Here is a 27,652-nt window from a genome sequence, read left to right as displayed (position 1 = left end):
AACTAGCTTATAGTAATCAAGTAGTCCACTTACAGTGTTCATTTTGGGTCTTTTAATACATGACAACATACGGAAAAAATGTAAACTATGGTAAGTCTTTTTTTGAATTCACTTTGATAAGCCTACTTTGCCTTGTGGTAACCTGTCTGCTTCTGGTTAGCTACCTGAGGCTAATGCTGCGTACACAGAAAACATAAGAAAAGAAAGTAATTTTCTCTCAATGACAAACATAGACTCATCGAAGCTTATGATAATCTGCCAAACACTAGCCACCGAGATGCAACAGTGAAAATACAATAAGCTACCAGGACACGAAAGGGAGAGAGGAAGAAATCCAAGGTATTACTCACTGTTTGCTGTTGCTGGTTTATTGGTGTGTCAAAAAGGATTCGGCTGACAAAACAGCTTTAGATGCGTGTATGAGCCATAGAACTGCAACTGATAGAATGTGCACTGTAGCAAGATACTAATGATCTCTCCATAACGGCAAATCATGGATACATTTTAATCGTTCACGATTTAATATCATCAAATTGCAAACCCCTACAAACACAGACCAGGTTAAGCAACTGCTTTTCTCCTTATTTTATGAATGTTTTTTGACTTTGGCAGTAGCTTCGAATTCTAGGAAAGAAAACAACAACTGTTCTGCACTGGTAGCTACCAGACTCAATACGTAACTTGACTATCACAACTTTCAGCATGAGTGTCCTTGCTAAATATAAGAAAGATAATGCATTTCTCTTCAGGACACGGCAGTTGGGTCTAAGACACAAACTAACTTCAGCTAAGGTTAGACAACTAATTTGATTTTTCAACCATGAACAGGGTAATTGAATTTTCTCTTCCTTTCAGCACTAAATACATACTGCCTCCGAGTTCTGTATAATTAATTTAAAAGCGAAGTGCCTGTATTACTTCTGTTTTTCCAAGTCAAAACTGATTGTTATTCAAAAGCTGGGACCAATTTACATTTACGGCATTTGGGAGACATCCGTAGCCAGAGCAAGTGCTTAGAAATCTCATCAGTTAATACATTCTGATACTGGTTCAAATGAACCTGGCTAGGAATACTATCAATCTAAAAAACTCTTGGCAACTGTTGTCCCAGTAATACAATAATAAAAAAATAAAAGTATAATGCTGGAAGTGTATATCCAAGTACTTCTAAAATAGGTGGGTTTTTACTCTTTGTTTGAAGACACCCAATGACTCAGCAATTTATCACACAATTCCATCATAACTGCTCCTGGCAGTCTAAGACAGCTAAGCCACAAATCATCATTGGAAAAACAATCATTGTGATCTCTAAATACTCATTCTCTTCATATATAAAGCTAGTCACGTCATGGTGATGCTGCTTACAAACAGTCATATTATACCTATTACATTACTGTGCATGAAGGTGTACACATTGGTGGATACATTTGATGTATATATATAGGGTGACCACACATCCTCTTTTTGGGGCCTAAAACATACGTCCAGCTAGCATTTCCCAGATTTGGCTTTTGCTTGACAATCGTCGTTCATTCTGCACGTTTTGCATTTTTTTTTTTAACCTTCCTCTTTAGCTGCCACCTTCTTGCACGCCATCATTGCTCAGTCACTTACACTCCCTTAACACAAACATGGGTCTAAATGCATCCCAGTCGTTACCCTCCGCACCACAGCAACAGCCAAGAGTCAGAGCAGTAGCTTGCTTGTGGACAGTAACACATCCTGAACAGCTTAAAAATTCACACATTGTCATGGTGCCACCAATTATTTAAACCCCAACCTGACACTCACTGTGGGTGTCTGTCTGCCATATGCTGCCATTTTGCTCAGTGTCCTCTTTTTTGAAAACCAAAATATGGTCACTCTGCGTAATGACAGTTGTATATTAAATATAAATGTTTTTGGAATTAATGGGCATTTCACCAAGCGTTAAAACAAGATGGACATGTCTATCTGAATTCGAAAACTCGTTTTTTTTCCCTTATCGTTTCCTCCAAAACGTTAGCAACGACTGCTCTGGACGATTCGTAAAGCTGCAAATATTTTCAGGCTATGTTTTATTTATGTTGTTCCTTTATGAATCTCAAAATTTTCGTTCAAATGTGCGTACGAATGTTTCGCGGCTATTTCGTTAGTGCGAAGCATTTATAAATGAGCCCCAATGTACTTTTCGTTCGACCACGAGCTACATAGATGAGGCTTATAGCTACAAATTTGCTGATTGGTTGACCACAAGCACCGGCTCTAACCTGGCAGTTATGCGGGAATGAGATATAAGTATTGGAGCAAAATTGAGCAGCTGAAATTACTTGTGTACCTCAATTACATAAAATGCATGAATAGCTTTTTGCTTGCGTCTCCATATTTCTAGATCGGAAAATTCGACCGGTATACTTCTGACTAATATCGCCGATGCCGGCGGTAAAACTTGCCAGCGCTTATTGGAATAATGTTGCATCGTGTTTTATTCTGTAGCAAACGAAAGATGGATCTGGCCAGTGTTGTATAAATAAAATATAAATCAACTGCTGTGTCTCCTTTCAAAACGAGTAGTTCCATCGTATGGGGGTGGTGGCATAGTTTGATATGGAATTGCGTTTTTTAAGTTTAACCAACGAGCGTTTTGCGTCTTCCATGCTTATTTAGCATAGAAGTCAGAGTTAATGTTGTACGGTGGGAAAAGTTTACAAAAATCATAGGTCGAGACTGTCCAGAAACTCGGAACCAGGAAGTAGGCTCATGACCTTCGGCGAGAAAGCACCTGTTAAAAGTTCTAACACATAACAGACATTAGGTAATACACATTTTTAAAAAGCCAACAGTGAGGTGATCAGTGCACGGGATCATGACCTATATAACCACATAATGCCAGCAGTATTCAAGTGTTCATCCGAACTTACTGTCTTCATAAACAGCTTGCTACAAATTGCTCAAACCCTGATTCCAGTGAACTTCTGTTTGACGAAGGGGATTTTTTCTAAAATTACACTAAACCTCCAGGGTAGCAGCCTTCAGACCGTATGAAACAAAATGCCCTAAGGATCAGCCAAGGGCAGGTTGTATTCCCCGGAATTCCAGGTAACAAAACTGAGATCGGAATTTTACCTGAGGCACCCATTGTCCAGAGCACTAATTCATTTCACACTACAGCCATGAGTGACTTGACAGGTTTAATTAAATTTGCCATGACCAAGATTTGTTTTCTTATATACTTTTCTTGACTGTATCACACTCACAATAATAGTTTTTTTTCCTGTAAGTAGTTTTACATTTTTGGTTGCAGGCTGTTGCTCCAATTATAATTTAAATTTCACATAGATGTGATTCATTAACGGAGCGTTTAAAGGGACATCAAAATCAATCACGTATTTTACCGTTTCTAAATTATCAAATAAACAATGCTAATAATGATCCTCTAACAGGAATAAGCTACGGTCGATATCCGCCATAGAGACTGCATGTAACTTTTTGCCCAGAACCATGATAGGAGAAATTGAAGTCGTCGGTTGTAATTTAAAACCTCACGATCAAAAGCCAGTGAATGGGGAGAGAGAAATCAGCATGAACAAAGCACCAATATCTCACCTTACACGCCCACTTGAAGCCAACAGTCCTCCAACTCGAATTTGGAAGAAAATTTGCAATTTCGCTTGATAGAGTCGTCCTGCTTTTTGTTTCTACTCTTTAAATTATAGCTATGACATACAATGCCGATAATATTTTTTTTTAATAAATGCGATTTAAAAATTCATTTAACAGGGTCTAAAACGCAAACAGTTTCTTGCAACTTTCAAAATCTGCTACAAGGTCGTTACACCAATTAACGCTCCTCACCAATTTTTAAAATATTTTTATCTGACAACGTTCTAACGGTGGTTTCTCTTATGTCTCCTTGTTGTTTAACTCCGGATAGCCAGATAACATGTTCCCGCCAGTCTCGAGTTGATCACGTGGTAACAGTTCAGAGAGGCGCCAATGCGCCTGCGCATTTACCCCACCCCCACGTTTCTCGGCTTCTCGTTGGCAGTGTTGCCCCCAGGGGGCGCTAGTGAGGAGATAGGGTCCTAAAATGTGAATGATAACATCCTGCAGAAGCAACAAGAGGGTTACTAACTTGTTGTCTACAGAACAGGTAGCTTAAAATGCATTTTCTGGTTCTCTTTTTTTTATCCCTTGAAACGGTCCTGGAAGTAATCTAACTTGCCAGCTGAATCACTGCAGACAATATTTCATATTCTGGACTTCTGTAAGCAAGCTATGTGAGTCTGAGTAAAGTCAAACTGTGCAGCAAGGAGGAACATAACAAATACAGCAGCTCAGTTTTCGAAAGTAATCAAATGGGCTATTAGAGATTTATCATTCGGATATTTGTCCATCCATCCATTTTCACCATAGGTCAGAAGGCTGGGAATCACGTTAGAAACGACGCCAGTCCATCGTAGGGCATGCACACGCACAAACACATTTTAGTCATTCAGTGATGCCAGAACACTCAACGATATTTGGTGCTGGGGGAGGAAAGTGGAGTACTTGGGGTGGGGAATTCATTGTAGCACAGGGAGAACATGCAAACTGCACACACAAAGAGTCCGGTGGAACGTGAGCCCTCAGGCATGCAAGTGTGAGACAACAGTTCTACTAAGGGAATTGGATGGATGGATGGATGGATGGATGGATGGATGGTACATATTCACAGATAATTTAGATTCTCTAAAGGGAAGCAGTTGTTACTTTGGCTTATATTTTTTCTTGGAGCTAGACTACTTTCAGCAACTATTTTAACTGCACATGAGCTTTCTATTCCACTATACCCAGCTGCCAGCTAATCCATAGGTCATGTTCAGTAAATTCTTTTTATTGCAATTTGCCTGGTAAAATAAAAGTTAATTATTAAAAAATATGTGTTTAGTAATGGTGGCCTTATACTTTACAACCAGAGTTATTAAGGGTTTTTTGTCAGCATTCATTTTTATTTGTCTTGTCATTGTTTGCATCCATACAGTTGAAATACATTTCTTCTTAGTCTGAATATATTAAGACCTACATGATTATTTTCTGTCAATTCTTTCAGTTTATGGTTTTTGTATAAGATTATTTTATGTTTTTGTTCCAGGAAAACAATGCAGGATGTTTTTAAAATAAATTCTTTAAATAAATTTTTCTTAAACCAGATAGTGCTTTGATGTTTTAGTCTAATAAAATCTTCTGGCACCACATGCGAGAAAATCAGCAAGAGGAGAGTTGCATAAGTACAGATGTAAGTAAAATAAATGGTCGATCAAATGTTACTTGGTGTGGGTCATGAATATCTATTCAAATTCAAGGGGGTCCAGCAAAGAGTTTCCAATTATTTTGAGGTACAGTAGATAACCACAAGTCTTTCAAAGGTCTTCATGACTGTAGAGGACAGAGGAAATTGTATGTATTCTTGGTTTTTTGGGTACTGGGACAGAAACGGTGTCTTTGAAGCAGATGGGGGCAGTACCAAGTTTTATTGACAGTATTTCGGAACACTGGTGCCAGTTGATATGCACAGTGTTTCAGCAAGGCAGGAAAGACAGAATTTGGACCTGGTACTTTCTTGGTTTTTGAGTAATAGGGACGGAACGTTCTGGGTTAGTTTTAGACCAGTAAAATCTACAGTAGATTCTGTTTGGGTCATTAGTCTACTGTTGCTTCACTGCTCTGATTCCATCCTCCTGTAATTTTTACTTGAAGTCTTGAAGTGTTTAAGATCCCTTCTCCTATAGCCTTACTCATGTGTCTTATGAAGTTGCATGAGTTCTTCTCAACTTGTTCTTGTTGTAAATAACCTGGAATCCTATGGAAATAAAGCTGTCTTCAAGAAAGCTGATGTGTGATGTCAAAGCGTCTGCGTATTCATTTAAGTTGCTGGTAAGATAGATAGATAGGACTTTTTTGATCCCACAGTGGGGAAATTTGTGCATTACCACAGCTCTAGACAGATAGCCTGAAAAGAGTACAAGAGTAATACCAAGAATATAAAAATACAAGAATAAGAATACAAAAAAATAAAATAAGATAAAACACTAAATACAACAGTAGTGCCTATGAACACCCATATACAGTATGTAACCTTCCGATCTGTCAAAACAGCTCTGTGATTTTGTATGGCTTTCCTGGTCCGTCATTCCACTCTGGATACAACAGCCTTGGCAGATTTTAGGTGCTTTTCCACTGCACCAGGCATTGTACTTTTGGTAATTTCCATTTTTGATTGACATCCGGTTGAATACCAGTACGAAAAGTTCCAGTATCAAAAGTGTCAAACTAGTTGGTGTACCTGTTTGGTACTTCGGCACTTGAGGGTGGGACTTGCAAATTTGTTCACTGCTGATTGGTAATGCAGATAGCATGTTAAAAAAGTAATAATAATGAATGCATGGACAAATGAAGAGACCCAAGCTGCAATCTGGTCAGAAGAACCAGAAGAAAATTTGGGTGGCATGACAAGGAATAAAAAAGAATTTGGTATAACATACTACAGGTGCACAATACTGGAAAAATTCAAATGTTGCAAGAAACACTGGGATATTAATAAAGCAAAAAAGGACTTCAAAAACAGATTTAATCACAAACACATCTGTAAGTGATTTAAACTGCAAGGATTAAAATTATTGAAATGCACGTGCAGCAGTCATGCACAAGGAGCAGTGGTAATTTTTAAGTGATTTTAAAAACATACTACATAATCATAAAAAGGAACAATCGTTAAAATTGCAATGCTTGCTAAGTTTTGTTTCTTATTAAAAAGTTTCTGCCTGCATTTCAAGAGGAAGTGGACCGTGGTACAGTCACAATGTTTCAGAGTTGCAAAGGGGTCAATGGTATGCATCATTTATTGTGGATTATTTTCCTGGTAACATGTGATGCATTTGTCCTTGCTTAAATGTTAGCGTCCCTATATAACGATAAGCAGGGAATCTGCCATGGATTGTTCCATTCATCTTGTCATTGGATGTAGAGAAGGCACAATGTAGAGGAGCACTTAATCTTGAACTTTAGATGTACAGCTTTTACAACATGACATCCAAACATGGATCTTCCCTAGTTGCATTAAGTGTGAAAACCGCGTGCGGTGCTTTAGAACTGAGGCACAAATGTAGCCACAGGGGTTGTGTAACTGGTGCTAAGTCATAGTATCATAAGCGGTATAGTCTCCATGGAGCAGAGTCCTTAATGTGTTTGGGTTAAGGAGGTTCATTTATTTAATAAAAACAGGTTTACAGTCAGAGATCGGTCTTTATGCACTACATAACCCAGAATTCCTTGCCCATGGCTTAGGAAACATAACCCTCACATTGACTAGCAGATTGGTGAGGCTTTACAGTGGATCGGTTATTGTTCAGGGCCCTGCATGGTGGCAGCACATGATCGAGGACTAGCTGGTGGAATGGTGATGGAGGAGATACCTGATCTGCCTTCAGTCCTGGAGGACTACCATGAACTGAGGGAAGTTTTCAGCACCTCACTGCCTCGTTACTGCCCCTATGTTTATGCCATTGAATTGTTCCCAAGAACATCTCAATGAAGGAAGGTCGTATTCCCTGATGGAACATGAGCAGGAGGCCATGGAAAAATGCAACAATGAGTGTCTGGCATTGGGACTTATCTTACCTTCCTCTTCATCGGTGGGGGTAGGATTCTTCTTTGTTTAAGAAGAATGGGTCTCTTCAACCATGTATTGATTACTAAGATTGAATGACATAACTCTCAAGAACTGTTACCTGTTGGCACTGTTCTCATCTGCATTTCAGCTGTTACAGGGGGCATAGGGTTTTACCAAGAAAAGCCTACCATCTGGTTCACATCCCTGGGGGGGGGGGGTAAATGGAAAACAGCCTTCAACACATCTAGTGGGCACTATGAGTACTTGCCTGGTCATGCCTTTTGGGCTAACAAACGCACCAGCTACTTTCCACAGTATAATCTTCGTGACCTGGTTAAACCCTTTTGTCTTCATCTACCTGGATGACATTCTGATCAATTCCAAGGACCTTTAGTTACATTGACATTATGTTTGTGAAGTTTGGAAAAGACTGCTTGAAAATAAACCTTTTGTTCAAGCTGAAAAATGTTAATTCCTTTAGAGTAAAGTGTCATTAAAGAGACATACACTCACCTAAAGGATTATTAGGAACACCATACTAATACAGTGTTTGACCCCCTTTCGCCTTCAGAACTGCTTTAATTCTACGTGGCATTGATTGAACAAGGTGCTGAAAGCATTCTTTTGAAATGTTGGCCCATATTGATAGGATAGCATCTTGCAGTTGATGGAGATTTGTGGGATGCACATCCAGGGCACGAAGCTCCCGTTCCACCACATCCCAAAGATGCTCTATTGGGTTGAGATGTGGTGAATGTGGGGGCCATTTTAGTACAGTGAACTCATTGTCATGTTCAAGAAACCAATTTGAAATGATTCGAGCTTTGTGACATGGTGCATTATCCAGCTGGAAGTAGCCATCAGAGGATTAAAATTATTGAAATGCACATGCATTTCATGCATGGGTACATGGTGGTCATAAAGGGATGGACATGGTCAGAAACAATGCTCAGGTAGGCCGTGGCATTTAAACGATGCCCAATTGGCACTAAGGGGCCTAAAGTGTGCCAAGAAAACATCCCCAACACCATTACACCACCACCACCAGCCTGCACAGTGGTAACAAGGCATGATGGATCCATGTTCTCATTCTGTTTACGCCAAATTCTGACTCTACCATTTGAATGTCTCAACAGAAATCGAGACTCATCAGACTAGGCAACATTTTTCCAGTCTTCAACTGTCCAATTTTGGTGAGCTTGTGCAAATTGTAGCCTCTTTTTCCTATTTGTAGTGGAGATGAGTGGTACCCAGTGGGGTCTTCTGCTGTTGTAGCCCATCCGCCTCAAGGTTGTGCGTGTTGTGGCTTCACAAATGCTTTGCTGCATACCTCGGTTGTAACGAGTGGTTATTTCAGTCAAAGTTGCTCTTCTATCAGCTTGAATCAGTCGGGCCATTCTCCTCTGACCTCTAGCATCAACAGGGCATTTTCGCCCACAGGACTGCCTCATACTGGATGTTTTTCCCTTTGCACACCATTCTTTGTAAACCCTAGAAATGGTTGTGCGTGAAAATCCCAGTAACTGAGCAGATTGTGAAATACTCAGACCGGCCCGTCTGGTACCAACAACCATGCCACGCTCAAAATTGCTTAAATCACCTTTCTTTCCCATTCTGACATTCAGTTTGGAGTTCAGGAGATTGTCTTGACCACACCCCTAAATGCATTGAAGCAACTGCCATGTGATTGGTTGATTAGATAATTGCATTAATGAGAAATTGAACAGGTGTTCCTAATAATCCTTTAGGTGAGTGTATACTATATGGACAAAAGTATCGGGACACACCTCTTAATCATTCATTCAATTCAGGTGTTTCATTCAGACCCATTGCCACTAATGTATAAAATCAAGCACCTAGCCATGCAGTCAGATTTACAAACGTGTGAAAGAATGGGCCGTTCTGAAGAGCTCAGTGAATTCAAGTTAGGTACTGTTATAGGATTCCAGTCAGTTTGTGAAATTTCTTCCCTGCTAGATATTCCACAGTCAACTGTAGGTGATATTATTGCAAAGTGGAAGGGTTTAGCAACAACAAAAATGAAGCCACAAAGTGACAGACCACATAAAGTAAGAGAGCGAGGTCGCTGAGTGCTGAGGCGCATTGTGCGTAAAAGTCACCGACTCTCTGCTAACTCAATAACTAAAGTTCCAGACTTCATCTGCCATTAAACCCAGCAGAAAAACCGTGCACCAGGAGCTTCATGGAATGGGCTTCCACAGCCGACCATCTGCATGCAAGCCTCACATCATTAAGTGCGATGCCAAGCGTCGGACAGAGCAAGCCACCACTGGAGCAGTGAAAACATGTTCTGTGGAGTGACGAATCCCACTTCTGATGGACAAGTCTGGGTTTGACGGATGCCAGGAGAATGTTACCTGCCTGACTGCATTGTGCCAATTATGTCAGGATCAGTCCATGTCCTGTCCTTGCCTACATAAGTTCCCCGCTTGATTGGCAGGCATCGCTGGCCATCCTGTTTGGTGTTTAACTCCTTAACTTTCTTTTTTCTTAGTGCAGCTACGAGGCTTAATGAGCTGAGCAGGTGGCTGTATCATCCAGGCCTCCCCTTCTATTGTTCAACTAGTTATAACTTGTTTAACTAGTTATAATTCAACATTTATGTTTTGAGTTTTTTGGTAAGTTATGTTGTTGTGTGTTTCTGTTATTGTTCCTTGTTGTTGTTCTCTGTTCTCTGGTTGTAGTATTGTTCAGCTAGACTTATCTAGTCTCCTTTGGTGATTTATTCTTTACCTGTTGATTCCCCTCACCCGTGCTTGTTCCTAGTAATTGTACTGGTCCACTATATTGCTAAAAGTATTGGGACACCTGCTTTTACACACACGTGAACTTTAATGACATTCCATTCTTAATACATAAGCTTTAATATGGAGTTGACTCACCCTTTGCAGCTATAACAGCTTCAACTCTTCTGCGAAGGCTGTCCACAAGGTTTAGGAGTGTGTTTATGGGAATTTTTGAACATTCTTCCAGGAGAGCATTTGTGAGGTCAGGCACTGATGTTGGACGAGAAGGCCTGGCTCTCAGTCTTTGTTCTAATTCATCCCGAAGGTGTTCTATCGGGTTGAGGTCAGGGCTTTGTGCAGGCCAGTCAAGTTCCTCTACACCAGACTCGCTCATCCAACCTTGCTTTGTGCACTGGTGCGCAGTCATGTTGGAACAGGAAGGGCCCATCCCCAAATTGTTCTCACACAGTTGGGAGCATGAAATTGTCCAAAATGGCTTCAAATGCTACAGCATTAAGAGTTAGTTTCACTGGAACTAAGGGGTCAAGCCCAACCCCTGAAAAACAAATTCCACACCATAATCCCCCCTCCGCCAATCGTTACACTTGGCACAATGCAGTCAGGCAAGTACCGTTCTCCTGGCAACCGCCAAACCCAGACTCATCCATCAGATTGACAGACAGAGAAGCATGATTCATTACGCCAGAGAACTGTCCGCGTCTCTGGCTTCCGGCCCGGCAGAGGCGCCCGCGTCTCCGGCTTCCGGCCCGGCAGAGGCGCCCGCGTCTCCGGCTTCCGGCCCGGCAGAGGCGCCCGCGTCTCCGGCTTCCGGCCCGGCAGAGATGTCTGCGTCTCCGGCTTCCGGCCCGGCAGAGGTGCCCGCGTCTCCCGCTTCCGGCCCGGTCTCCGGCTTCTGGCCCGGCAGAGTTGTCCGCGTCTCCCGTTTCCGGCCCGGTCTCCGGCTTCTGGCCCGGCAGAGTTGTCCGCGTCTCTGGCTTCCGGCCCGGCAGAGATGTCTGCGTCTCCGGCTTCAGGCCCGGTAGAGGCGCCCGCGTCTCCCGCTTCCGGCCTGGCAGAGATGTCCGCGTCTCCGGCTTCCGGCCCGGTAGAGGCGCCCGCGTCTCCGGCTTCCGGCCCGGTAGAGGCGCCCGCGTCTCCGGCTTCCGGCCTGGCAGAGGTGCCCGCGTCTCCCGCTTCCGGCCCAACAGAGATGTCTGCGTCTCCGGCTTCCGGCCCGGCAGAAGTGCCCGCGTCTCCGGCTTCCAGCCCGGCAGAAGTGCCCGCGTCTCCGGCTTCCGGCCCGGCAGAGATGTCCGCGTCTCCGGCTTCCGGCCCGGCAGAGATGTCCGCGTCTCCGGCTTCAGGCCCGGCAGAAGTGCCCGCGTCTCCGGCTTCCGGCCCGGCAGAAGTGCCCGTGTCTCCCGCTTCCGGCCCGGCAGAGGCGCCCGCGTCTCCCGCTTCCGGCCCGGCAGAGGTGCCCGCGTCTCCGGCTTCAGGCCCGGCAGAGGTGCCCGCGTCTCCGGCTTCAGGCCCGGCAGAGGTGCCCGCGTCTTTGAACTGCAATGGTTACAGAGGTGACTGGTCTGACTTTCATAGCGGGTTTCGTGCAAAAACTCACATACTTCATAATATTATTTCTAAATATGGCAGTTGTGCTGATACTGCATTATTAATATCAATTGTGGCAGATTGGATATGCATATAACTCTCACCCACCATGTGACACCAGATTTCTTGCCTACACAGCCATGGGTTCATATCCAAGCACTGGTGCATTTTTTAAACCTTTTACATATTTCACCAAAAGATCACAGTGATTAGGAAATGATTAATTATTTTTAGCCATTCATTTGCCCATGTTTTACATAAGTTCTTTAGATAAGTTCTATTTGACAGTAGTTTATTTCAGGTAATTTTATCTCCTTTTCTGTTTTATAAATCCTGCAATATTACTTGATGTGATATTGCGGTGCCATAATTGTGCAGCCCCAAATATATATTTATCTATTTTAATGAATTCTACCATATAGCACAAACATGGTGGGTTAACAACCATACTCATGAACAGAGAAGTACATAAAAAGTACTCTTACAACTACATTTTCAAAGCACTTCACATTATATATGTTTGTACAGCAAGATTATTTAACATTTTCACCTTGTAAGGCTGGAGGCCTTGCAGGCCCCGTCGGTCTGAGCTCTGGCAAGCCTGCAATGTTCCACCCAGTATCCTAAGGCAAAGGTCCACCGGCTCCAACAAGACTGGACCCAAATCACCCGATCACTACATCAAAAGGGACACATCACCCCAACTGGGCGGCCAGAACCCTGCAGCCAAATTCCAGCGACAAGGCCTGGCTGCATCAAGACACAGATGCATCCTACACTCGCTAACTCACACCAACACAGGAAGTATCACCCCAGACTAACATTATAGGGACACATACACCCATGTTTGGTCTTGTTTGAATGGTCACAGGACGACAAGTACAACACTCTTAACCTTAAAGCAGTATGTTCTCACATAAGAGAAATATAGAAAATAAGACTAAACCTACCGAGGGTCTTATCACCTGGTAGAACAAAGAAATTCTCACATTCCTCTTAAAGCAATTTGATTGGCTGAGGGTCTGAGAATTGATAAGGACACACAAACACAAGATCAAAACAGTCCCTAAAATAATCAATCACAATATTTGGTGCATTCTGTCATTTGGTTTGGAATACTTAAGGAAGAGCTCCAGAGTAGCAATGGGAGACACTCAGAGCTCCCACATAGTGCTGTATGAATCTACATCTGTAATCAGATATTTTCTGCAGTTACTCTGTGTCCACTCAGCTGAGGTATGGAATTGTTGTATTGTTTTTGATTGGATGGTATAGTTTAGGACTTGTAGCCACATGTTAGAATTACATTAATGTTATATTTGGTTAAATTGATGTGTCTTGTATTAATTGTGAATAAACTGTGTTTTGATTACTTCTTGGCTGTCTGACTTTGCTAACCTCTGCATGTTTCCCGTAGACTGGGTTTATTTCTAACACTCTCTTGCAGCCTCTGACTCTACCCTGTTTCTCCGAGACCCGATGCGACTGCCCAAATTGAGTTACGGTGAATACCGGCTCAGCCTCTGAGGCACGCAGACGCAGAGTTACAGCAAAGTCCGGCCCAGCCTCTGAGGCTGGCACACGCTGAGTTACGGTAAAAGTCCGGCCCAGCCTCTGAGGCGAGCACACGCTGAGTTACGGTAAAAGTCCGGCCCAGCCTCTGAGGCGCGCACACACTGAGTTACGACAAAGACCGGCTCAGCCTCTGAGGCGCGCACACGCTGAGTTACGACAAAGACCAACTCAGCCTCTGAGGCGCGCACACGCTGAGTTACGGTAAAAGTCCGGCCCAGCCTCTGAGGCGCGCACACGCTGAGTTACGGCAAAGACCGGCTCAGCCTCTGAGGCGTGCACACGCTGAGTTACGGTAAAAGTCCGGCCCAGCCTCTGAGGTGCGCACACGCTGAGTTACAGCAAAGACCGGCTCAGCCTCTGAGGCGTGCACACGCTGAGTTACGGTAAAAGTCCGGCCCAGCCTCTGAGGTGCGCACACGCTGAGTTACAGCAAAGACCGGCTCAGCCTCTGAGGCGTGCACACGCTGAGTTACGGTAAAAGTCCGGCCCAGCCTCTGAGGTGCGAACACGCTGAGTTACGACAAAGACCGGCTCTGCCTCTGAGGCGCGCACACGCTGAGTCACGGCAAACACCGGTTTATCTCTGAGGCGTGCACACGTTGAGTTACGGCAAACACCGGTTTATCTCTGATGCAAGTATCTCACAAGCTCAGATATGGCAAGTGTCAGCTGAGCCTCTGTGTAGTTATAGGTCGACGGGTCCGAAAGGTTGTCTAGGCTGACATTGTGTTACGTTGTAGGGATTTCCCATCTTTTGAACCGAGTCCTACACAGCAGATTTGCGGATCGCCCTATCAGCCGAGGTGAATCCAGTGTACTCCACCGTCCGGGATCAATGGGAGTTAAGTAATAGAAAGCACAGCCCAGATGTAATCTGAATAACAGAAATGTCATGACTAAAATGCCATAAAAGATCTTTAATTAAATTGGAGTCAGATATAATTTGGTTTTACCTAAAGGGGTAAAGTTGCAGGAGCGCTCAGAAGGATCTACACGCATTCCAAGCCTTTGGCTGTCCAATTGGATTCTGCCATTGGGCCAGTGGACAGTTCCTACACCTTATTACTGGGAGATTGAGGAGGAATTTAGGAGAGATAATCAAGATAACCCATCATGCTCTACTTGCCCTGAGGGTTGCTTTTATGTCCCAGATCGGGTGAGACTAAGAGTTGTTATGGGGACAGGAATTAACTGCATGTTTACACAGCTGCAGTAAAATTTTTGGTGGCCCACGATGAAAGAGGATGTTTCAGATGATGTTAAGGCCTGTATGATTTGCGGCCAGAAAAAGAGCTGTAATTCTCCCCTGGTTAGCCTACTCCAACCTCTACCTGTTCCATTCCAACCATGAGCTGATATAGCCATGGATTTTGTTACTGGGTTACCACCTTAGAAAGACAATTCAATCATGTTAACCATAATCAAAATGTTCGGCTTACTTTGTTCCCCTACCCAAATTCTGAGACCATGGTTGACCTGACAGCCAGATGGAGAGAATGAACCAGAACCATCAGAAGATGCTATACTGTGCCTACTCTAAAACACCCACCTTGTGGAGTGATCAGTTGTCGTGGATTGGATATGCATGTAACTCTCTACTAAATACTTCCACAGGAATGTCACACTTACGGTGTTGCCTGGGGTACCAACTGCTATTATTTGATATCCAAGAATGGGAGGCTGATGTTCCAGCTCTGGATCGGTTCATTTGGCGCTACCAACATACCTGGAGAACAAGCAGGAAAGCCATGGTAAGAAATCAGACCAAGTTCATGGAGCAAGCTGACAGCCACCGAAGACCAGCATCCAAATATAATCAGGGCCAGCGGATATGGTTATCCACCAGGTACTCACCTCTCAAGCTAGAGACCCGTAAGTTTGCACCCGGGTTCATCAGACACTTTCCCATTTCCAAGGTTACAAGTCCAGTTACTGTTCACCTCTGCCCACCAGCCACAATGCATTGGATCCACCTAAACTTCCATATCTTTAAAGTGAAGCCATCCTCTACAATTGCCATTCATCAGTAGACTCACCTCCTCCTAGGCTTATTGATGATAGCGAGACAATAGGGGCCTATTGTCAGAAAATAGTTGGATGTAAGAAAGTGAGGCAGAGGGGTCCAATACCTGGTGTACTGGGAAAAGTACAGTAGTGAAGAGAGGTCATGGGTACGATCTTGGTTAATCCTTCATAAGGCATTAAGCAGATTTTTAGTGTAGCTGGTTACCGCCATGTGGAATTCCTAGGAGAGGGGGTACTGTCTGGTATCAGTCTTAGTGACTAGGACTATATTACCTAGAATTCCTTGCTCCTGTCTGCCTGTTCCAGAAACTCCCAGCTGTTCTTGTGTCTGTTATAACTTTGTTCATTAAATCAGGTATACCTGTTGGACTAATCCTTACCATATATTTTATTCTATAGTGGCCTATTCTGTCTGCTCCTTGCGGTATTGCCTCCTGCCTTTAAGCATTTTTGTTGTGCTTGATCTCTGGTTTTCAGTCTTGTTTCCTTGCTTTCAGTTTTTGCCTCTTGGATTATGTTTTGGGTGTGTTTGTCTTTTGTTTTGCTAACCTTTTGAGTTAGATTCTGCCTGCCTCACCTATACATTCATCATTCCGCCTAAGGAAATGACCGTCGCCTGAACTTTGATTACAAGTCTTGCTCTTGCCCTCCATGTTACTGTACTGGCTGTTGGCTGAAGTCAAACTTGTTCTAATAAACAACTAACTCCTTCTTGCAAGAAGTTCACCTTGTGTGTCCTATGTAGACAATTATTGTCAAGGACTAATGGGTCTTTTTCATTTTTGCTTTAGCTGACAGGGAATGTCAAAAGAAGAGGTTAGTAGCCTAAAAAGTTACTCGTAATGTGATCCTACAACCATAAATAATGTAGTAGAGAATATTGACTTTTTCAGAAACATGGTTGTGGAATTTGATAGAAAAGGTGAATAAATAACTCAGAGGGAAAAAAAGGCAGGGGTACATTAGAACATAGAGAAAGTTGAAAGTGAGAGTGCACAATTTCACCCACGCAGAGATTAGCTAATTGAGTATTCAATAAGAGCTGAAGTGGAAACTGGCGGATGATCAAAGGAAATAGCTAGCTGTTCCCCATCTCATGGGAAATTCATGACAGTAGTGAAATTACAGGAGCTTAACTCTTCACTGCCTGCCATACCATCCATCATTACTTCACTGATCAGCTTGATCACTGACGTTGCCTCCTAGGTCCGCTAGGAACCTTTGGGCAATGACAGACCACCAGCTATTCTTTACTGAGCACGTAATAGCATTCTCCAACTCCAATTGCAGGTTTACCAGCTTGTGCTGTCAGATCACTGCAGGTGACTCAAAATGCGCCAGCACGTCTGGTATTCAATCAGCCTAAATGCTGATTGCGCCCCTCCTTGTCTCAATTGGTTCCTTATAGGTGTTTGCATTAAGTTTAACTCCTTGGGGCTAGTCTTCAGATCCATTAATGAGCATGCACCTGTCTCCTTCAAGGTCTACAAGCCAATGTCGCTTGGAGATTCTTCTTCCACAACGTGACAAGTGTTACTCCAAAGGTTTCTCATGTGAGTTCCCGATGCTGGAATGAGCTTCCAAACCACATTCAGTTGTCAGATTCCTTGTCCACCTTCAAGAAATGCCTCACAGCCCATCTGTTCCAGGAATTCCTCTACTAGCCTGATGCCTCTTTCTGTCCTCTGATTGTGGTTAATGTTGCACTTCTCGTCAACAAACCAATGTCTCAAGCTACAAGTCCTAAACAAGTCTCCATATAATCCTTTTTTATTAATTTAATACCAGTTTAATGCAAGTCATATACATGGATAAACATACTATATCAATGTAACTATAAGAACATAAGAACTATACAAATGAGAGGAGGCCATTCGGCCCATCGAGCTCTCTTGGGGAGAACTTAACTAAAAGCTCAGAGTTGTTAAAATCTTATCTAGCTCTGAATTAAAGGAACCCAAGGATTCAGCTTGCACTATATTATCAGGAAGACTATGCCATACTCTGACTACACGCTGTGTAAAGAAGTGTTTCTTAAATCCAGTTTGAAATGTTCTCCCGCTAATTTCCACCTATGGCCGTGAGTTCTTGTATTTGAACTAATGCTGAAGTAACTATTCGATTGAACAGCATCCAAACCTGTTAGAATCTTATAGACCTGGATCATGTCCCCCCCTCAGTCTCCTTTGCTTGAGGCTGAACAGATTTAGCTCAACTAACCTTTCCTCGTATGACATTCCTCTAAGACCAGGAATCATTCTTGTGGCCCTACGCTGCACCTTTTCTAAGGCCGCAATGTCCTTTTTAAGATATGGTGACCAAACCTGCACACAATATTCCAGGTGAGGTCTCACCAAGGAATTGTATAATCTTAGCATTACCTCCCTTGACTTAAACTCCACACACCTGGAGATATACCCCAACATCCTATTGGCCTTTTTTATTGCTTCCCCGCACTGGCGAGAATGAGACATGGAAGCATCAACATACACCAACATAATGTACTATGAATTTCTCTCAAGCATTTACGATGCATTGCATTTGTAAAAAACTAAAATGGATAAAAGTCTGTGAGACATTTTGTCATGGTCTTGCGAGTTTCTGACAAGGGGGCGAGGCATGGTGTGGGCATGAAAGAAGGTGGACGATTCACTGGCGGCTGCAGGACTACAACAGGGGTTTATTAACAGAAACAGAAAACACTAGGAAATACTAAAAAACAGACCACGAGAGGTCAAAACTATAAAAAAGGGTACAAAGTAACTAACAGAACAAATTAATATACAAAGGGAAACTAGCTACACAGAGAACAGGCAGGGAATCAAAAATAGCAAAAACACAGTCAACAAAAACACCATCATCTAGAACATCATCAACAACAACAATGACTCCACCAGGAACAGAACAGGATCAGGAACGTAAATACAGAGGGCTAACAAGAATAATGCAGGACAGGTGAGAACAATTAACAAGGGCTGGTAAAATAGGCAACAGGTGAAACAACTAATTAAATCAAGGAACTCAGAAACTAACAGAGAAGCTAAGAAACAGAATCTCTAAATAGGGGAATAACAAAGACAGGTAAAACACAACCATGGGCACAAAGCAGAAAACCAAAACCGAATACAAGTCACAAAACTCAGGAACTAGAAAAACTGACACAAATGAAATACTAGGGAACAAAATTTACAAAAACAGAGGAGGCAAGATGTGAACACAGGAGTTTACAGGTAGCCACACACTCAACTTATTGAGCCATCCGGGGAGCAGGGGAAACACACTAAAGACTGACAACGGGGAGGACAGGATGGCCAGCGGCACCTGCTGGCCAAACGGGGAGAAGACACGAAAGACTGGGACAAACGGGTGCTGACCCTGACACATTTTGCACAATGGGGTTGAATTAATGCATTAATTGCATTCCATCCTCTCCACTCCCAAATTCTGCAGGTAGTCTCTGATAAACCCCACTCAGTGGGGGCGAGCGTTGTCATCTTGGAGGATATAGTTTAGTCCTAGACTGGAGATATAGGATTGCCACTAGCTGCAGAACCTCATCTCGATATCTCTCTGCATTGGAATTACCTCCAATGATGACAAGCCTACAAATGCATTTTCCTTACAAATGTGGCACCATTTACAAGGGAAATAAACAGGCTTTCGGTATAAGATTTATGGCCAAGAAGCCTTGTCACAACAAAGAAATAATCGACCAAAGACAAATTTTATACAAGGTTTATATAAAGTCAATAAATACATTTACCATCTTGAAAGTAAATCTATTATGTTATTATTTATGTTTTGCTAGATTAAATGACATTCTTGTGTTGTGTGATTGCATTGAAATGCATTGAATTGAAATGAATTAAATTCTTCTTACTGTCATTTCAATTCAATTTATAGGATGTGGGCAATTCAATTCAAATTCCAATTCATTAATAGAATGGGGCACAATTCATAAATTCCAAACAACCCTGTTAGGCTGCGTAATGAGCAAACCAATCAAACTTGCAATGTGTTCAGTCACATCCTTTGAATTGGGAAGGTGAATCGCCCCCTCATGAGGCAGAGAATTGTTAAATTCAATTCAATTCAATTTATTTTTATAAAGAGCCTTTCAGAACAAAGTTGTGTTGTGATACATACAACATAAGTAGAGGGAGATACAGAAAGGGAAAGAAAGAAGGAAAGAAATTGAATAAAGAAAGAAGAAAGCCAGAAGACAATGGAGGAGAGGAACCAAAAACTCCCAAGTAGGGAGAAAAAAAACCTCTGGGGGTCCAAGTTCAACTGGCCGCCCCCCCTGTGCAAACTAACATTACTGAACACAGAAAGGAGTGGACATGCTTACTAAAAGGGAGGTATATGCTGCAAGTCAGCCAAGAAAATGTTTGAGATGGAGTCATCCAGGAAGCCAAGTTGCTGTTTTGCGGGTGGCCATGAACCCCTCGGATCATCTCATTAATGAACAATTCATAGAGAAATACAGGCTGGCCTGAGGTGAAATAATGAGCCTCTTGGTCTGGTGCAGGATAAATTGAAAAGAGGACTTTTGCCCTCGGTGCACCGTGCAGCTTCTGACAGCTCTCTGCTTCTACGCCACTGGATTCCTGCAGACCTACAGATGCACATGGCCTCAGCAAGGCTGCTGTGTCCTGCACCTGTGCATGCTTTTTCTATTGCACCACATGCAGAACTACATACAGTTTCCAGCAGGAGGGGATGCCGTGCATGACACTAAAATTGGCATACCTGTTATTGTAGCTGCAGTGGATGGAACGCTGAACCCTATTCAACCTCGCTGCGTCTTGAATCCCACCTGCGCCTGTCGAGAAGGATTCTCGCCACTAGGCCTAAATGTCCAGATGATATGCAATTAAGGACATTTTACAGACATTGTCACCAAGTGGCCTGGGGTACACATGATGCTTATATCTGGTCCAGCTTTGGAGTGAGTCAGATGGCAAAGGATGGTATGTTTGCTGGTGGCTGGTTACTGGCCAATACCTGCCGAATCCAGTACTGAATCCCCAAACCGTGGCTCAGGTGGGGTATAACACCACACACCAAAGAACACACACTGCTATAGAGGGGGCTTTGGGCATGTGGAAGATGCGATTCTGGTGCCTACACAAGTCCTCGCGAGCTCTAACATTTCCTCCTGAACGCTGCTGTGCTGTTCTGAACACTAGTATGCTGTACAACACTGCAGTTATTATTTTGTTAAAATATATGTTTGATCACCACCTCAATAAGTTATTTTAAGCCTTCTTTTCAGAAGCGTTACTTCCTTTTCCCATTGCTACTCTCCACTGTGCTTTTTTACCCCTGATTTAATGATTTTTTTTTTTAATTCCCCAAATACGCAGCCAAAAAAATCAAATAACACAAAACTAGATAAAATGTCTTTAAACATTTCAATTTTATTTCATGTAACCCACAATAAACAATCAAGTTATATGATAAGATTTTTTGGTTAGTGTTGTCATTTATTAATCTCCATAACTCTCGCCCTGCATTTGGTTAAATACTTCTGTTTAGTACAGCAATAAATTGTAATATAAGAAAACTTATTTACTATGTAAGATTTGAAATCAAGCAATTTAAACAAAGAAGTTGTATAATTTGAGTCTTCAATCTAATTCTAACAATTAGAGAAAATTGGCATGTTACGGTAATGAGTTTGTGTGATATGACCCATATACTCCCCGTTGTCTTAATTTTACATTAATTTGAGGATTTATTGTATAAATATTTATGAGTTTTAATGTTAGGTGCGATTAATCACAGAAAAGTGTGCGATTAATTAGTTATTTTTTTTCTATTGATTTGCAGCCCTAATTATTTTTTAATAACAGCACTTGTTTATGTAGAGCGTTATTGTATAATATTAAACAATGAACTACATTTATAACTTTACTCCAATTGTTTGCGCGTTTATTCTGGCATCGGCGGCAGCGGTTGGCGAGGGGAGGTGGGGTGAGGGAGATCGCCAGCGGTGAAGCTCGCCTAGGGTGCAACATGGGCTTCGAAAAATTGCTAGACCTCAAATGATCTAATATTCTTGGAGACATGACCCATTTTAGAATTCATCTCGGTGAATTCAGCTTTATTTTTATAAATAAAGCTTATATGTTTTATGTTTAACCATTTTCCATTTTACACTGATTACATGATTCTCCTTTAAAACTGAAATATTTACATAAAGATTACGACCCTGAAATTGGTAAAGCATAAATCTGAATCCTAAAAGTACAATTATGTCGAGTATGACTATCATGCTATTATAAACACTCACATTTTGTGTTCTAGTAAAATAATACAACATACATGTCTTAAATAAACAACGGAGAAACATACAGGCTTCAACAGCGCACAAAACTATTTTAATCCACATCTTAATGCGGAGAATAGTAGAAGATTAGAGCACCGTCATGCGGTTACATTTGAAAAGAGCGACAAATGTAATGTTAAATCTCCACCTGGTGGTTAATGTTTTCCATTACAGCCGATTTCAACAAATCCCTTTCTGAAAACAAAGCGTTTTATTCCACAGCTCCGCTTTTGGTTACACATCCACAAAACATCAACTTTAAAATGGTCTACTAAAACTCTTTAAATCTTCAGTGTGTTTTTATACTGATGGACTTGCCATAAAAAAGGCCAAAGTGCTCACTTTGTAGCCCAAAGCAAGACACCCAATTTCAATAACTTGCTTAAAAATGGTTCTTATATTGATACATCTTGACTTTGGCAATATATGTTTGTAATGTGCTAGTCGCTTTGTACAAAAGTGTCTGCTATGTAAATTAAATGTAAAATGTTTTTTTCCGTAGCTTGTGCCCATTTACCCAGTAGATGAGTAGATGTTAACTGGTGGCCTGAAGCATATCCCACAAAACACAGGCCACCCTGGATGAGTTACCAGTCAGGACACTCCAATGCATATGCATACACTTGCAGAATCACATGTTGCAGGCAATTTATGACCACTGATTCACTTCAATGCCTGTCTGTGGTGTGTATGTACTGACGGAGAAAATTAGAGGATCCAGGAGAAACCCTCACAACAAGGGGGCAAAAGGGAGACTCCACACATACGAGGAGAATTCCATCTCCCAATCCTGCAGATGTCAGGGCCCAGTGCTAACCACTTTGCCATTGTGTGAGTTTGAGCAATTACTACATCTTATACGGTAAATCTCATACTGAGTAAATGTTAGACTGGGCATGGGATTTAAAGAATAGTTTGCACATTCAAATTTAAGTTGATTAGTTGGAAACAGCACCTGAATGGATTTCGTAAATTATATATACGTATATTAAACAATATATTAAAGACATATATATATATATATATATATATATATATATATCTGTAAGCGTAGCTGTACATTATAACCAAAAAAATTAATGTGGCAGCTGTTTTTTTTTCTTTCTCCCATAGACTCCTATCAGTTTTTTTAGTCATTCTTGTGAGGGAAAGGTGAAGAACAGTAGTTAAGAAACGACGATCGGGCAATGACCTCTACTTTTTTAAAATGATTAATTTGCATAGTTGAGTAGTTCCCTATTCATAAGCGGCCTGCTTCACATTCAATGTTACTGTGGTGCAATTTTAAATCTTCCCCGAACTGCACAACAGAATCCCTCTGTAGGGACCTAGAGTACAGGCCCTTAAGCACTAACCCAAGTCCTCACATCTCAGACTCATTTACTATAGTGATTTCCAGTGCATCAAATGATACTATTACTCAGCATATACCACACAGATATTTTTATACAAGATAATTATCAACTCATAAATTGAAGTAGAGAAATACAGCTGAAATAAATAAAAAAGAATTAATGGATAATGAGGAAGACTCGTGTCTATTTTAGAAATATCAGCACAAAAACTCTTCCAACTAACATGTCTATCCTTATATTGCTAATTGCTTAACCTGTACAGGGTTACAGTATCTAAATAATTAATGCATGCAAAATATAAAGCTGTGTCATCACAATTAAGATGTTACTAATTGACCACCCTCTCAGCATAAAAATATCGGCTTAATTTCTCTCTCTACCACACACAAAAGCCCATGCTTGATCTGGCTGTTCATGCAGCTGCTCAAACATCAATTCATCTTCTAACTGCTTATAATGATCAACATGTTCCTAGTTACACAACGGACAATTTATTGATCCAATTATCTGTACATCTTTGGATTAAAGGGGGAAACAGATCTCCCAGAGTACACCCACAAAACATAGGAGACTATGCAAACTCCGCAGTCACAGAGAGAAACCCTGAACCTTTGAGGTATGAAGAGACGATACTATAATCACCTGTAACATCATGTGGAACAGCATACATGGTATGACATAATTCAGCATAACAGTTACGCTGAGTTGCCAGTTGAGTTGTCTCTCGCGTTGACATCTGAATAGACATATGAATGACATAAACGGTGATTTTTTTTTAGGGTTGCAGGGATCACAAATAATAGTCATAATCTATAAAAAAAACAAACTGAAAATTCCAGTATATAGTTAACCTTTGATGAGATACGGGTTGACCTCGAGGTTTTAACGAAGAAACAATGGGACGGAAAAAAGCAAAATGACACAATTGACAAGGAAAAAGGGGTGCGGCGAGAAAGGCGTTTTTTTGCTGTTCTGCAAAGATAAGTGCAGCTGAAAGGCAAGGCAGAAAAACAGTGCAGGGGAAAGACTAAACAAACGGAGCGAGACGAATTGCGAAATAAAGTTTCGAGCAACGTTAGTCTGCGTGAGATATTTGGAGTTTTCGTCCAGTGTCGAGCACGACCGCAGCACCATCCGTGACAGCCAGCGGCGCGATTAAGTAGAGGCAAGATGTTCGGAATAATCAAAAACTCCATTTTCGGAGGAACCGAGGAAACCAAATACGATGTTCTCAGTAACGAGACCAAGGTATGAAACGCCGATATTGTTGTTTTTATTGTTTTATTTATTTTTTGAGAAGTACACAGTCGAGCTGTTTCGCGTAAAACACACATATAAATAAATATATATTTTTGTCGACACTTGTTCTATGTGTAATTGATCATTTATTTTAAGTTTTTCACCACCACTGATTATACCGTCAACCTAATAGTACTCTCGCACACAAAAATCAACAATCATAAAATCACTTCGAAAACTGCTAATTTGATTACATTTGCTAATCTTGTTTGATGCGTGATATCCCTTTAAATAGAAAACAGAAACCAGTTTAAGCCATATATGAAACTTGGGAGTCAACCGAAAAATGTTTTCGGTAACGCTGCTGTAGCCCGCATTGTTTTTCCCGACCGTGTTTGGTTATGTGATGAGTTCCGATTGAGCCATGAAATAAGACACCGGTATATTTGTATTTTCACATAGGGGCCTACCTTGTCTTTCAAAATCTGCATACAATTAGTTTGGATGAACTTATAGCGTTGTTTGATCACTTTTTGCAAATTATGTGACTACCGAATGACTATCATATGATCATCCTGAGACCACATGACCTCAGTTAGCATTAACTGTCACCTGTCTCGCAGTTTATTGATTTGAAACTTCTGTTTTACATCCATATAGGTTCCCTCTTAAACGTAGTATAATATAGTGATTTGTGTGTGTTTGTCTGGGTAGCAAGCGTACTTTTTCATTGGATCAAATACTATTTAACAGAGCTGCGCAGAGACTATTTGACGGGCAGGTGCTCGACTGGGGGAAGGTTCCCTCGACATACGAAAAAGAAAAAGGGATCGGGCACTAGTTTAATCAAAATTAATCTGTACCATCTATTAAAACGCATCTGTTTAAATATTCATTTTAACGCTAACTACCTTGCTAGCATGCAATATGTGTTATTTTAGACTTCATTTCCAGTATCGGTGGAACAGGTTTGTTACTGTAATCCACCGGTTACTAAGCCGACTCCAGGTTTTGTTTTGCAGGTCTTGCAATTGAACTTGAACGCTTTCATTTCTTTATCGATAATACACAGTAAGCCTGTATATATTTGTGATTCCCAATAGATCACACTGAACAGGACCACTGAACAGTGATATCCATGTCTGGTCCGTAGTCACATAAGCAGAGAACAACGAATTAGATGTGAGAATAATGTAAATTTTACAGACTCTGATTTCATGCATGACAAGAGTCAAGAGAATTCCACATCCTCTTTTTATCAAGTTTAACCGAATCACTAGAGTTCAGCATGAATTGTGGTAAGGGACATTAGAGATACATTGTCCTCTGTCCATTATCACCACAATACTAAATATACAGACTAATGTATTGGTGTGTTAGCAAATGATTTTATGTTCAAACTATTTTGCAAATATGATTATTGCTAATTCATTTAAAACAAAGTTTGTCCCAGCTTACGTTTGCATTGTCTGTTTTGTGCAGTATTATAATTTGCCTGGGTGTAAGGTTGTATGAAAACAATGAACCTGTCGTTATACAGCTTACATTGACATGGATTATAAGGATGGATTAATGCAGCTGGAATGTTTCTAAAGAATGCAAAAATGTATTTTTATAATAATAATAATACGCAAAAGGATTATTGCCTGCCTAATTACTCTCCATGGCCACTGTTTTAAGCAACATCCACTATATTCATAGTCATGCTAATTTGACTCTTTGGTGAAAAATTCTGGCTTGCATTAAAAGCAGCGGGGACACTCTTTCTTCGCCAGGAAGAGGGCACCTATGAGATCCGGAGGTACAAAGCCGCTCGTTACGCCACCTTGACCAGCGAGGGCAAGCCCTTCGACCAGTCTACAGGGGAGTGCATGAAGCAGATGCTTCTGTATGTTGGGGGTAACAATGACAAAGGTGAGAGTGAGACTGGGCGTAGCCTGTGTGTAACTCTGTAATGACAGAAGTGTGTCTCATCCTTCGCTGTCATTCAAAAGAAAGATAATTGCCTTCTAATTGTTTGATTTTTGGAACGGTGTCATCCTCGCTTTACCGTGTCCCGCTCCCTCCCTTTGCTTCAGGAGAAGGAATGGGAATGACTGCACCTGTTTGCATAACGGTCTCTCCCAAAGACGACGGCACACTGCAGGATCGCGTTGTCGTTGGGCTACGCCTTCCCGAACGTTACCAGGAGAATCCTCCTACCCCAACTGACAGTAGCATCCAGTTCGAAGATCGAGCGGCCTTGACTGTATACGTGACGTGAGTGCATCTGCGTTTATATCCCCCCCCGTGGGCCACGTCCGAAGCTTCTGCTGATGTCTGCCAGCATCTACGTTAGTGGTCAGCTATCGCCATTGTTTTTTCTTAATAACCAGGAGGTTTGGAGGGTACGCACATGAGAAAGAGTACTGCACAGAGGCTGCCCGCTTGACCCAAATGCTCGGTGAGGGCACCACCTTCCAGAAGGACAAGTACTTCTGCTGCGGTTACGACCCCCCGGTGAAACCCTATGGCAGACGTAACGAGGTGTGGTTCATAAAGGAGGAGCACTGAGGCGGCGGCATTGGGCCACTATAAATAAGATTTATTAGACTGGAAAAGGTCCTTGATTACACCCCAACTGTAAGTCAAAGTTCAACTAAATAATCTGCCTGTATAAATGGATGTCATTATAAGATCAATATGTAAATTGCTGTGAAGTTTAGCACTTGTTCTGCTGGAACTAATAACCTCTTATTGCTGCAAATTATTAAACAAAATCCTCATCAGTGTAGTTCACCCTTGACTGGGGTTTTGGTATTGCTTAAATTACAATGGAATAAGTCACCCTCTTTGACAGATTTGGAGTGATAATGTAAAGGGAATGAAAGGAATCTGAAATGTGTAGCCATGATTATCATACCAATATTTTAGGGAAAAAAATGTAAGGTTAAATATTTGTATTAAGTTGATTGCAGAATGTACTTTATTACTCTTCCGTATTAAAAAACTTTTAATGCAGTGACATATCGCGTTTACATTGAAATATGTCTCCATAGTACATGATCCAGATTTCAGTGCATAGGGTCTCCCCATGTACCTCAGGAAGCAGAGAGCAGTTGGCATAAAACCTTAATGCATCATTCGAGAGCTTGATAAG

General features: G+C 41.7%; 2 protein-coding genes and 1 long non-coding RNA gene across 3 annotated transcripts in view; 1 reads left to right on the top strand and 2 right to left on the bottom strand.

The window, feature by feature from the left end:
• Positions 1-3,933, bottom strand: part of atf7ip (activating transcription factor 7 interacting protein) — a 68,221-nt gene extending 64,288 nt beyond the window's left edge. Inside the window, exon 1 of the mRNA XM_072712042.1 lies at positions 3,586-3,933. The gene's annotated coding sequence lies outside the window, so the exon portion shown is untranslated. The remainder of the gene's footprint in view (positions 1-3,585) is intronic.
• Positions 3,934-18,222: 14,289 nt separating this feature from the next.
• LOC111845220 (uncharacterized) lies at positions 18,223-25,394 on the bottom strand. The gene is made up of 4 exons (XR_002838573.2): positions 24,984-25,394; positions 23,917-24,010; positions 20,338-20,438; positions 18,223-20,203 (listed from the first exon to the last, which is right to left on the bottom strand). It is a non-coding gene; the product is annotated as an uncharacterized lncRNA (long non-coding RNA).
• Positions 24,218-27,517, top strand: LOC111845219 (heme-binding protein 1-like). Its single transcript, XM_023814461.2, has 4 exons — positions 24,218-24,522; positions 26,289-26,427; positions 26,592-26,772; positions 26,889-27,517. Exons 1-4 carry the CDS (start codon positions 24,445-24,447, stop codon positions 27,064-27,066), a joined length of 576 nt encoding a protein of 191 aa, XP_023670229.1. The 5' UTR covers positions 24,218-24,444; the 3' UTR covers positions 27,067-27,517.
• The last annotated feature ends 135 nt before the right edge of the window (positions 27,518-27,652 follow it).

Source organism: Paramormyrops kingsleyae, chromosome 5, assembly GCF_048594095.1.
Source record: "Paramormyrops kingsleyae isolate MSU_618 chromosome 5, PKINGS_0.4, whole genome shotgun sequence".
NCBI lineage: Eukaryota > Metazoa > Chordata > Actinopteri > Osteoglossiformes > Mormyridae > Paramormyrops > Paramormyrops kingsleyae.
The sequence above is the reverse complement of the archived record's forward strand: the minus strand, read 5'-3'. Positions and strand labels throughout refer to the sequence as shown.